At 38.9% G+C, this 12,752-nt stretch overlaps 1 protein-coding gene across 1 annotated transcript; it reads left to right on the top strand.

The window, feature by feature from the left end:
- Positions 1 to 5,313: 5,313 nt before the first annotated feature.
- On the top strand, positions 5,314 to 12,296 carry LOC140241060 (uncharacterized). Its single transcript, XM_072320831.1, has 6 exons — positions 5,314 to 5,506; positions 7,583 to 7,726; positions 8,320 to 8,385; positions 9,696 to 9,890; positions 10,777 to 10,923; positions 11,982 to 12,296. The coding sequence occupies exons 1-6, from the start codon at positions 5,333 to 5,335 to the stop codon at positions 12,141 to 12,143; spliced, it is 888 nt and encodes a 295-aa protein (XP_072176932.1). The 5' UTR covers positions 5,314 to 5,332; the 3' UTR covers positions 12,144 to 12,296.
- Positions 12,297 to 12,752: the final 456 nt, after the last annotated feature.

The following is a 12,752-nucleotide window of genomic DNA, read 5'->3' as shown; positions in this document are numbered from 1 at the left end:
GGCTAGCGGTTGCTCATTCGATTCTTTCCTATTATATGATTGTGAAAAAGGAAGCATGCTGGGCTTTGCTATTTAATAGCTGGCATTTGTAAAATGTTAGAGTTTAAATATAAGGCCTATTAATGTAAACGTGTATACTCTTGATTGTATTACAATACCGGAATGATTATGTTTACATGTGTTTGTTTGTCGTTGCTTTTGGTGTGTGTGTGGGGGGGGGGGGCGGGGAGGGGCATAGTAATGACGACATGGATGACTTCTTTTTTTATGAAGGACCTGGGAATTTACTTCTATCAACATGAACAACGCCATTGTAGGCCCTTATACATCACAAAGCTATCAAACAAAAAACAGTTGCAAAATTCAAAATAAAAATGTCAATAAGACAAACATTAGAGATTTCGTAGCACAAGCTATATAATTTGTTGCCTTGGATGTGACTGTGCATCAAGCGAGGAGTGTGCTGAGGAATTATACATCTCAGTGGAAATTTCTGGTTCTTATTAGTATAATGATGGGACTGCTATGCATTTCCAGTTCGAATTTAAAAGTCCTGCATAATATCCTTTTATTTCAATTCTTGAACATTTTGCTGAATATGTTTATCATCTTGTCAATATAAACTTCAATTACTGCTTCTTATTCACGACAATTCTGAATTTTGAGGGTTTTTTTTCTCGTACAACGATATAGGTGATAGTCACCTGGTAATAACACTACGAGTAGGCCTATACTTTTTTCTTGAAATTTGAGTATAAGACATAGTGTGTTGCAGTTTTGTATAGTATAACTAGATGGACTTTACCATTAGTTGCCGTATTATAATATTATTATAATATGAGGAAAACCCAAAGATTGAGTGAAATCAGCAACATTATACAATATACAATTCTGCATCAGGGAGAGTTTGAGGAAAATCGGACAATCGATGACAAAATTATTGATATTTAAAGTTTTGATGCTGAATATGACTGGATAAGGAGGCTGATAAGCTGTTCATGACGTCATGTGTGGACAGAAATATAAAGAAAATATAAAGAGAATTCTACAAAAATTAATTTCTTCATGAAAATTACACATTCCGTCAACTTGATACTGATGTGGGGCCTATTGTTAAAGGCATACTTTACCAGTTGCAGATGAAGCAAAAACCCAGCATTAGTGCCTTAAAATACATGCACGTGTTATTCTAAATTGTGAGTAAGGGATAGCCAAACAGCCACTGTAAAAAACAAAACAAAACAAAACAAAACAAAACATGAATCCGGACGGTATAATCAATGTTAAGTATTGTCAGATAGTATACATCACGCAAAATGTGAACAAGAGTTATAATAAAACTGTTTCCAGAGTAAACCGTCTAATGCTGCATATCTCCTTATATTTGCCTTTATTGTGAAAATTTTATTTGGTATAGGATGTTTTGTGATACAACAGACCTACACAAGTCATAAAATATGCATCGGTAATGTGATATCTTAAACATTTTTTTTGAATCAACTGCTCCCAATTAAAGGTAAACAGGACCTATATTAAGGGTAAGTCAAGAGTATACGCTAGAAAAGCGAAAGCATGTTGAATTTTCTTTATCCATGTATTTCTTTGCTTATGCATTTTCTTTATATTGTTGTTCACACAATGATGTCATAAACTCAAGTATAGTCTCTCTATATCCAGTGGTTCCAACACCAAACTTTTAAAATTCATAACTTTTGCATCGATTGTCCGATTTTCATCAAACTTTCACTGATGTGCTATGCTATATATGTTGCTGATTTCACTGGTTTCCTTGAAATAAATATTCGAGAAAATTGTGAATGGCTATAGTTTAAAAAAAAAATATGAGTGAGATTTTCATGGCTTGGCGTCTCGGCGCACGCGCATGTGCGCGAGCGAGGGAGCAAAGCGAGCGAGCGGGGGAGGGTGTGGGAAGGGGGTGTCCCCCCTGCCACGGTAGGGAGCTTTTTCAATTTTTAGCTCGTAATGGTGCGATCTGGTGCATACTTAGTGACTATTTCTTACTTATTGTGAAAGACAGAGGGGAAATATACCTGTGCAATTGCAACTATCACATAATCCTTTGAGCTATTTATATGTCCTGATGCGTGAGAAAAATGGGTGCCATGCTGAAATCGTGAGACGGACCCTAAATGCGTGGGACTTGGTAGCTCTGATATTGGGATCTTACAAGGAGAGTGTACTGGAATATTCAGAACTGTATAGGCCTATAGGGGCTTGACTAAAAAAATGCATGAGTGTTCACTTTGTTCAAAGTGATTTGTAATGCCTATTATGCATAATGTACGGAGGTGTTATTAGGCGTATGAGACAGGGCGTCCCATTGCGAGCCTTTGCATTTCCAGAATTGAAATAAAGTGTCTCTGGCGCACTCTATGCACGTCTTTTTTAAATGTTATATTTTGTAAACTGGCACTTTTGTTCAGAATGAAAAATAAATGAAATAACATGAAAATATTTGAAAAATTATCAAGCATTTGGTAAGTTTCAATACCTGAATGCAACGCTTACTTTAGTTGCCATTCAGTTTGGGTCAGGGAGGTAAAGAGCCTCTTTCCACCTCCCTGGTTTGGGTCTATGCCTGTATTATGTTTTTCTGAAAATTTAAGTTTGGGGGGGGGGGTGGGGGCGGCGGGTATATGCTTGCTCCTTTCCACCGTAATTAATAACATATATTATTTATGTGTATGTCTTTGAAGGGAATTATATGGCGACCATTTGTGAAAGATTTATTTTATCGCCATTTCTCGTGACCATGAGGAACAGTTCCAGAGTCATAAATCACAGCTCGCAACTATCATCCTGTAATAAAGTCGTCGCAAGCAGTCGTTTTATACAACGTCGTAATCATATAGTCTTTCGTTGTGACAGCAAAGCCCAAGTTGATTTAGAGAGACACGTGACCTTTATGGACAGATCTTGTCCATGGACGTGTGTTTGTATAGCCATGCAATATTTACATACAATTTCGAATGGCTCCAACGCCCTTACAAATTGCATAAAAGACAGTAAGAGCCTGTAATCATATTGCGTAAGAACGTTATGACATTGCACTGAAATGTAACGATATTACATGTCCACATAATGGTCAGTTTCACCTCTGTTCATTTTTTCACACAAGATATAAATATGATTGTATACCCGTGTACTATAACTGTCATCGTCAGTCATCAATACGGAGCGGGCAAAGCAGCGCACTTACCGATTTGGATACGACTTGACAAAAGACTAGCACTCACTCGTAGTGGGTGGGTACGTCGCGGTAGCGTGGGGACGCTTTTCGAAATTGATTATCTAACGTACTGTTACAAAAGATTTGTACCTGTCGAAATATTCCCGTTAAAAGGCGTGCTTTGTGACGACCTATCTAGTACACCGTTAAGAAACTCCCTTCCGAACGGTAAGTGCAAGAATGTGTAGTGTATTGTCAACTAATATTATCAAATGTAGAATCTAGCGTTAAGTGACTGAAGTTGATGCGTGGAGAAGGAGGGTTGCCTGGCTTGTGCGGTAGATCGAGGTCGCTCGCGCCCCTATCCCGACAGAGCAACTGGGGTCCACTACATCGTGCAGCAGTATGTTATGATGCGGTGAATTCCCCTATTAAACACAGTTTAAAGGGACTCTACAGTACTGGTCGAGGTGGGGATTCAGGTTTATAAAATTCCTAAGTGAGATAATGAGTAACCTCTCATGAAATATGAAAGAGCATGTGATTTTAAGTAGGATTCAACGTTTATTTGACCAAAATCATGAAAATTGGCTTTCAAATCATTGCAAATGGCTGAGATATGTTGTGAGAATATGGATCCAAAAAAGTGATTTGTTGAAAGGCTATGACTGTATGAGTTGGTGCCTACATTACAGGCCACGACTTTTCTACATGCTTTAAATTAGGATGTATTTGTTTAACCTTTTTTTTGGATAGCTCTATCTCGGCAATTTCAAAACCAATTTTCATCAAATAAACTTTTGATACCCCTTACAATTGCATGCTCTTTGAGTTTGACGTGGTCTTAGGCTTAGATCTAAGTTAGGGCCTAACGTTAGACTGGTTTCTGAATATCTCGCAAAACATTAACGTTAAAAGCTAAATCCTCACCTCAACCAGAACTGTACGGGTAGGCCTACAGTCTCTTTAACCTTGCAGAATGTATAAATCTTGTTCCGTATAAACAGTTTAGATTGTATCCATGTGTTTGCCCTAGCTAGATTACTACTATACTAGTGTTGTTGTATCAGACAGAAAAATCTGCCTGTCCCTAGGACTGTAGGAGGTTTTTTTTTTTTATCATTTAACGTTTCTAGTTTTAGGGCCAACGGCTCTCCTCGTAGACAGGCAGGAGGGGACTCCATGAAGATGTAGGTGAAGCCAGACGTAACTACAATGTATTACAGGTGCAGGCTTTGGGTCAGATGAAACGTTGGATCAGGAGTACAGCAATGTCCCTAGGCCTACATAAGATTTAGACCAAGCGGTCTATAACATACACTCTATTAACTCAGGAACTTCAACTGTAGGTCAACTTGCTTGGCCTTATTAAAGGACGAGTTCACCTTCATAAACATAAGGATTGAGAGAATGTAGCAATATTAGTAGAACACATCATTGAAAGTTTGAGGAAAATCGGACAATCCGTTCAAAAGTTATGAATTTTTGACGTTTTTGTGCAGTAACCGCTGGATGAGAAGACTACTGCAGTGTGTGAATATTTTAGATGTCACATGCGTACAACAATATAAGGAAAATATAAAGAGAATTTCACAAAATTTCATCTTTTGAAAAAAGTACACATTCCCCCGACTCGTTACCGACAAATGTTATGGGTAATATTATTCCCCCTGCCTTTAGAAAGAGGCAAGTCAAGTGCTCTTTTATTATGCGAAAAAAGTGAAAATATGTTGAATTTTCTTTACATTTTCTTTATACTGTTGTACACATATGACTCACAAGCTGTAGTAGTCTCCTCATCCAGCGGTTCCAACACAAAAATTTTAAAAATTCATAACTTTTGCATCGATTGTCCAATTTTCCTCAAACTCTCACTGATGTGTTCTACTAATATTGTTGCATTCTCTCAATCCCCATGTTTATGAAGGTGAACTTGTCCTTTAAAATAGAAAGAGATCGGGGGGGGGGGGGGGGGGGGGTAAAAAAGACACAAACATGAACCAGGAACCCTGATGTGAAGAACATGTAGACATTAAGTATAACCTACACACATTTTAAAACTGAACAGTTTGTGAATGAATGGCTGAATGTAATATATTCTTTTTTTTTCTCATGCAGGACGTCTCAGCTACAAAACTCACCATGGATCTCGCTGTCCTGACTTCCCCCAAGGTGGTGAGCTCCTGCTTCTTTGTTGCTGCCTTCCTGATCGCGTGCTCGAGAGGGCGACAGTTCTGGCTTCTAGCTGACTTTCTGGCTACGACGGCGTTTGGTTTGGGCTGGTTCTTCCTACCCCAGGTCTTGCTTGGGTTTCAGGTAATAACCACTCATTGCTGTGTTGCTACTGGACTTCATTTTCTCCCACGTGTGACAGGGAAATGAAGTGCTATGTACAGTAACCATTAAATTTACATTTCATTTTTGTGATGTGTAATAGTGTATTTATTATGAATCTTGCATATATCTGTGAAATATTGTGAAAGGAGAAACTCATAAAGAGAGTTAAAAAAACAAACAAAAAAAATAGATGTTGTAACCAATGTTTGGTACTTGGGGGGAGATACAGCTGTATGTGCCAGGATATGTGCTTTAGGACATAGGATACCGTACCACTTAAGCTCAAATATATGTTATGTAGTTTATGCACCGGTACATCATATCATTTATAGGTTGTGTACAGTTCTGGTTGAGGTGAGGATTTAGCTTTTAACATTTTGCGAGATATTCAGAAACCACTCTATGTGATGTCAATTCTAAGGGGTATCAAAAGTTTGTTTGGTGAAAATCGGTTTTGAAATGGCTGAGATATCCAAAAACAAGGATTGTTTTTGGATATCAAAGAGCGTGCAATTCTAAGGGGTATCAAAAGTTTGTTTGATGAAAATCGGTTTTGAAATGGCTGAGATATCCAAAAACAGGTGAAACGAAGAGATCCTAATAAAAAGCGTGGCCTGTCGCCTTTTATTATTATCACCTTTTTTTTTTTTGATATCTCAGCCATTTGAAAACCAATTTTCATCAAATAAACGTTGAATCCTTCTTAAAGTTATATGCTCTTTCATATGTCATATTCATAAGGGGTTTCTCATTATCTCACTTAGGAATGTTATAAACCTGAATCCCCACCTTAACCAGTACTGTACAGTCCCTTTAATAGTCAATGCAAAAGAGTAAGCGTTCGTGGTCCTTGTGATATAACTTCTTCTATTTTGGATAAGCTTTTGAGCAAGAGAAGGAATTTAATATTTTTCCTATAAGGCGGGACCCAAGTAAATGAAACCAAAGGATGACATCAGTCCAATTTCACTACATGCATCCTTGCAATCTGTTGCCACACAGTCAGGACATCATTGCAGTATGTAGCCATACAGGTACTTCTCATCAAATGTGATGCATGAGCTATCTATCTTTAACCCTAATCAGGCTGGGGGGGGGGGGGGGGGAGGGGGGCAGAATCCGCCCCCCTCGACGTTTCACACAATATCTTCGCAACGCGATAAACTCCCGCCGCGATGATTCATGACTTTTTTCTTTCAAGTATCGCGCAACTTTTGAGACCCAAATTGTTGCACCCGCGCATACCGTTTTGACGCGACGCCCGTTCGAAAAAAATTTGTCAACCCCAAAATTGTTCCAAAACATGATTTTGTGTACAAATTCAATGCAAATTGTGTTTTTTCAATTAATTCACATAAAAATTCATATCTTCACTTAGAATGGCCGAAATTAATTTATTTTAGCATAATAATGCTTCGAAAAATGTCTGTGACAAATTTTGGCCAAAAAACAAACAAAAACAAAAGGTAAAAAAACAAAGAAATACATAAGAAATTCAAAAAACAATAAAATTCATAAAAAATTAATTTCGATACATATTTTTTTTTTATCCTATGTCTCAGAAGAATGATACAAGAAACATTTTAAAGAAGAAATTAGCTTAATTGGAGCATCAATAAGTAATTTAGAGCCCAAAACTGATTTTATGCATAAATTACAATAATTAATTAATATAAAATATAAGAAAAATTTTTCAGAGAAAGCAACCATACATTTTGATAGAATATGTCGCGGGCGTCGCGTGTGCCGATTTTCGGTTCCATAGGCGAGATCTGAAGGGGGGGGGGGGCAGAATCCGCCCCCCCCCCCCCAGATATAGCATAGCCAAAAAAGCCCAGCCTGATGCTTTTAAAGTGCCTGTAACCCTACACTTATCATGTACATAGGGTGTAGACAACCTGTAGAGCCATCCAAAGTAAGTATTGGTGTAGAGGTGTCAATGGAATAATATTAATATATATACAGAATTTGCATTCATTCCCTGTACATGTAATTGTAGTGGTAATTTAATGATGATGAACATGCCTTGCCCCTTGGTTTCTTTTTTCACCGTAGATCAACAAAGTTCCGGATGGGACCCATCTGACCTACACAAGAGCCTTTGGTGCATGCATGATTGGTGATGCTGTGAGCCGCTACTTCATCAGGTCCTCCAGGGATAACTCTACCCAAGTGTTTCTTCTCCTCTCACGCATAATTGTAAGCAAAATAATTTTAGGTAAAAGAAAATGTTATGTCTACGGGTTGTTATGTGGACAATTTATGCAGTGACAAAATGTCTTTCTGTTCTGAGTTATTCTTCTGTGTTCTTTTTTTGTCCAAATAATGACCTTAGTTGAAATGTTACTATGTGCACATGACAGATTGTAATGTTGTACTTTTATGAGTGATTTTCAAACCTGTTAATTGTGTGTATATTTTTCAAATGAATTTTGTACATGTAAGTTGTTTTAAATGGCTCAGTCAAAGATGCATCTACCTGAATAAAAGTATGATATTGATTTGAACAAATCATGCTTTTGTGGTGGGGTTATATTAGTTTGAAAACACGCATGATGTAAATCATGTTGCAAAGGTGAATAACTCAGAATAGCAATATTGGTCTATGCTGAAGATTTGCCAGTTAGTTATGACACTGTTTTTATACAATGTATTAATTTGTTGCAAATATGCTAAGGCTTCTTGAAATTTATAGGCAACTAGAGTGTTGTCAAATAATAACTGATGTTGTGTATTGGTGATCTGGAATTCAAATATCTTACCCATCTTGCTTTCCATTTTGTGTCATACAGGGCTGTTCCGTGCTCCTTGTTGCCATGGTCATCATCCAGTACACAGGGGGCGAGTGGAATGAAATGGTAAGAATGAAAGTCCATTTTTGTAAAGTTGGTGCAAATCTAATAGGCTAGAATGATTTGAAGATGTCATAGAGCGGGGTGACCCGCCCCTGCCCTTCATGTATTGAGGAAAAATTGACACTTCATATTGCTTGTCTGAATGGCCCTATCATTATTTCAAATTCAAACCAAACAACCCTAAGAAGAAGATTGCTTGGCCTGCAGTTCATGTGTGCACTTCATGACACTTTAAAGTGTCTTCTGCTGTGATACTTTGGTGAGGAGATGACCTACATGTATATTATTAGCAAACAACATACAAACTTTGGAAAATCATGTGCACGTATTTTAATGGAATTGTAACCCAGTGCTTTTTAGCTCACCTAAGCCAAAATTAAGGAATCTGTAAAAATCTTCTTCTCTAGAACCAGAAGTGATAGAGCTAAGTTAATACTATGAGTTAGTACATTGATGACTGTAGTTTCAAGTTTGTTCATGGCAGAATCAGGGGTGCCCCCCTTGGGACCCAGGGGAGGGGGGTGGGGAGGGGTCCTAATGGCGCCTAAATTGTACATTTTCATCTTCTTCTTGAGAACCCCATGACCAATTTTCACCAAACTTGGCAGGTAGCATCCCTAGGGGGTTAAGATCTCAATTTGTTAAAATGGGCACCATGCCCCACCCGGGGGGGGGGGGGGGGGGGGGGGTTGGGAAAGTCCAAATGGGGACCTGAATTGTACATTTTCATCTTCTTCCTGAAAACCTCATGATGGATTTTTGTCAAACTTGGCAGGTAGCATCCCTAGGGGGTCAGGATCTCAATTTATCAAAATGGACACCATGCCCCACCCAGAGGGCCCCAGGGGGCCCCAATCCCCCCAAATTAAGGAATCTTAAAAAAAAATTGGGCCCTTATTGTACATTTTCATCTTCTACTTGAGAATGCCTGGTCAAATTCTAGTAGAGCTGTGAATAATTTAGATTAGTGACTGCGTGAAAGGTGAACTTGCGATACTCAGGTGAGCGCTTGACCCGCGGGTCTCTTGTTTATTTTGTCGTATCCATTCATTCGTTCATTCATATGTTTATTTAATTTATTCATTTATTGAATCATTTATTCATTTACATTCTTTATTCATTTGTCATTGTTTTGCGAGATGAGCATGTAGAGTATTATATGTACATTTTGTGTAATACATTGGATAATTAATTGGAAGATTGATGATACATTACAATGACTCTCGTGATACATGAAAGCGAACGAGATTATGACAAATTGACATTTCAGCTTTACTGAGACTTCTCAATCCTGCATTTAATCCCTCCCTCAGCACATCTTCTTCGGCATGATGGGCAACCTGGTGTGGATGATGGGTAGCGCTGTCTACTACTTCCAGTCCCGCTTCTCCGGCGGCCACGCCCAGCTGGAGAGCCAGCTGAACTTCCATCTCCGCGCCGATGGCTTCGTGATGCTGCTCTTGGGGTGCGCGGCCTATGGATTCCCCGACATGAGCATCAGGATCTTCGTAAGTTGATACAGTGGGCTCCTGTTATAACAAAAATGGTTTTAACAAAATTCTGATACAAGGTAGAAATTCAGGTCCTGGTATCTTTATATGTGTCTTTGTATTTTTCTCTTTTTTTTTGACTATTCCAACATGTAAATACAATGAAAACGAAAGAAAATGCCGGTCCTGGGGACTTCGTCACAACAGGTTTCCCCTGTATTGGGCTGTTTCAGTCATAAAATGCTGATGGATGTGCCAGTGAAATATACAAATGTATATGTGAAAAATGTAAATGTTATCAAATCATGTGTTTTTTTGTTGTGATTTTCATATGACTGCGCACCAGCTGTGGTGTGAATGTTGTTCTTTGAGTATTTGTGTGCTTATTTCAGTGCATATTGATTCGCTTTCATACACATGTGTCGGCACCAAGGTATCCATTCAAAAGTTTTCTTAGCATAAGTAGAAGTTCAGAATGGATTTTGTTCAAGAATGTGTGGCAAGTTTGAGATGATTGCCAATTCTTTGTGTGACTTTGCGTCATCATATCAAACGAAACCAGGCATGCAATAGAAAATGTGAGCACTTGCTGAAAATATAATATAAACAAGCACCTAATTGAGATGCCGGATAGTTGTGAGTTCATAGAGATGCTGAAATCTGTGAATACAGTATCATCAGTACTACCACCTGTCAGCTCTGATAGTACTGTTTATCTAATGGTTTCCATTCCACTTGAATATGCTTGGAAAAGAAAAGACAAGCATAAAAAGGATATAAAGAAATTTATGCTCAGCTCAAGAAAAATTTCAAAATGTCCTGAAAAAATGTGTAGCCTCTCCGCATTGATGCCTTTAATGTATTTCTCACCCGTCAATTCATCTCACATGACTTTTGCTGACAGAACGACATTCCAGCTGTCGACAGCGCCCATATCCACATGATCCGGTCTGCTGGTGCCCTGGAGATAGGATCTGCCCTCCTCAGCTTCTTTGCTCCAGGCTTCCTCTTCGAGGAGGACAAGAGGGCGCTGCTTGTGGGGCGTGTTGTGGTGAGTATTTGGGGCCCTTTGGCACACCCATTTTCTGAATATTTAAGTATTCAACTCTTTCGCTCAAGCATGTTGGCAGTTAGTGTTGCCTAAACTCTAGACCCTCACTACAGTGTGCGGTCATTACGACGACATGGTAACAAAATAACAAAATTTGAAGTAGAAATTTAGGTTCCAAAATTATCATCTAATATATCTTTATATAAAGCTGTACTTTACTTTTCTGCTGGAACAAAATTTAGATTTTATAACTAAAGAAACCGATGGTCCTGTGAACTCATTTTAACGGAAGTGCACTGTATAATCTCTTCCACTACTATATTGTACCAAGGTTAGCATGCTCTGTAATAGTTTGCAGTTGAAAGATGTCAGCATTCACCTCTTGAAAATTTAAAATGTGTGAAAAGTTTATCCATTGTGCCTTTGAGGGCCATATTTACTTCAGTGTGTCGTGATGGTCTCCGTACTTACCATGCAGTCCCCCATCTTTGAGGGTATTCTTGTGAAAGGCCTGTACAAAATTCATAACAATGAGCTTTTAGTTTGTTGAAATGTTTTGCTACAGTTATTGTATACGTATCATTCTTTGTATTTCTGTTTTGATGTGTAGTTATCTCTGACCTTGTAAACAATTTACTGAAGGATTTGTAATATTTTTCATGAGTGAGGTTTTCAGCATTGCACAAATGGTCCACTCGAACTCCTGCATGTCTTTCACAATGCAGTCGTGTTTTCCAGCACCAGAAATACAATCTTGTACTGTATAATAGCTGTTATTTTGCGATGATTTAATTTTCGTGAATTTTGTGTATCACAGTTGGATTGCGAATGTAACCAACACGTGAAAATGTCTCCATGTGCTAGGATAATAATGCATTAACATTAGCGTCGGCATCAATTCGCGAAAGCAACATCTCGCGAAAATGTCTGTGTCCCCCCCCCCCCCCCATTCGCAAAAATATCTGTACGTGAAAATAAGAGCTTATACAGTAATTCCTTTTGTGGCGACATCTTCATTTGCGTCTCAACAACTACTCTTGATTTTCCTCTGTCCCCAGGCAATTGGGATGACCGTCCTTGCCGCTGTATACGCTTCTGCCAACTACGAGGGCTGGGGCCAAAACCTCCTACCCTTCTTCATCGGAGAGGGCCTGATCGTGCTCAACGCGCTGCTCGGCTACTTCGCCCCGCACGAGACTGACCGCTACAAGAGCAAGTGAGCTCTCGGGTGCCTGGTTCGGCGGTGGCTCAATGAGTAATGAGCAAGGGTTTGCAAGGAGCTCTCATGTTAATTGAAAAGTGATATTTTCCTTCCCTTCTAACTGTCAAGAGTGTGTACATTGCACTTTTTCCCTTCCATGAATGTGAGTGTAGGCAGCTGACCTGAATATTTTGATGACTACATATCAGAAGCTCTCACTTCTTGTTTTTATTCATTCATTATGATTTTTTTCAAAACAATGTTTCCATTGAGAAGACCAGGGTCGTGTTGCATGAAGCATGTACAGTGTATAAGCAATTTCTACATGCAATGATTAATTACAATCCCCATGGTGAGGGCCAGGCGACAAGCAATTGGCTGTGAGCAATTTAGTACCTGTAGTTGTCATGTTAACTGCAATTAACACAAGTTGCAAGCATAGTGAACTGCCTTAGAATATAGGCCCCTTACTGTACAGGCTCTGTACCTTGCCGTCAGTGAGCAGTGTCTCAGCCACTGTGGCCAGTTTTAGTCATTTGTCCCAAATCCGTCTCTTTATTACAAATCTCAAAACTCTCCTATTGAGAAAGTTCAAAAATTTGCAGTGACCTCAAAGTTTGGCGTGGAA

The sequence above is a fragment of the Diadema setosum genome, chromosome 17 (assembly GCF_964275005.1).
Source record: "Diadema setosum chromosome 17, eeDiaSeto1, whole genome shotgun sequence".
NCBI lineage: Eukaryota > Metazoa > Echinodermata > Echinoidea > Diadematoida > Diadematidae > Diadema > Diadema setosum.
Note: the sequence above shows the minus strand (reverse complement) of the source record. Positions and strands in the feature narration are given on the sequence as shown.

What these genes read in the sequence shown, in the direction of transcription:
- LOC140241060 (XM_072320831.1), top strand. Translation starts at nt 5,333, where the DNA reads ATGGATCTCGCTGTCCTGACTTCCCCCAAGGTGGTGAGCTCCTGCTTC. An exon ending in AGGTCTTGCTTGGGTTTCAG is followed by an intron (nt 5,507 to 7,582) that starts GTAATAACCACT and finishes TTTTCACCGTAG; the next exon opens with ATCAACAAAGTTCCGGATGG. An exon ending in GGGGCGAGTGGAATGAAATG is followed by an intron (nt 8,386 to 9,695) that starts GTAAGAATGAAA and finishes TCCCTCCCTCAG; the next exon opens with CACATCTTCTTCGGCATGAT.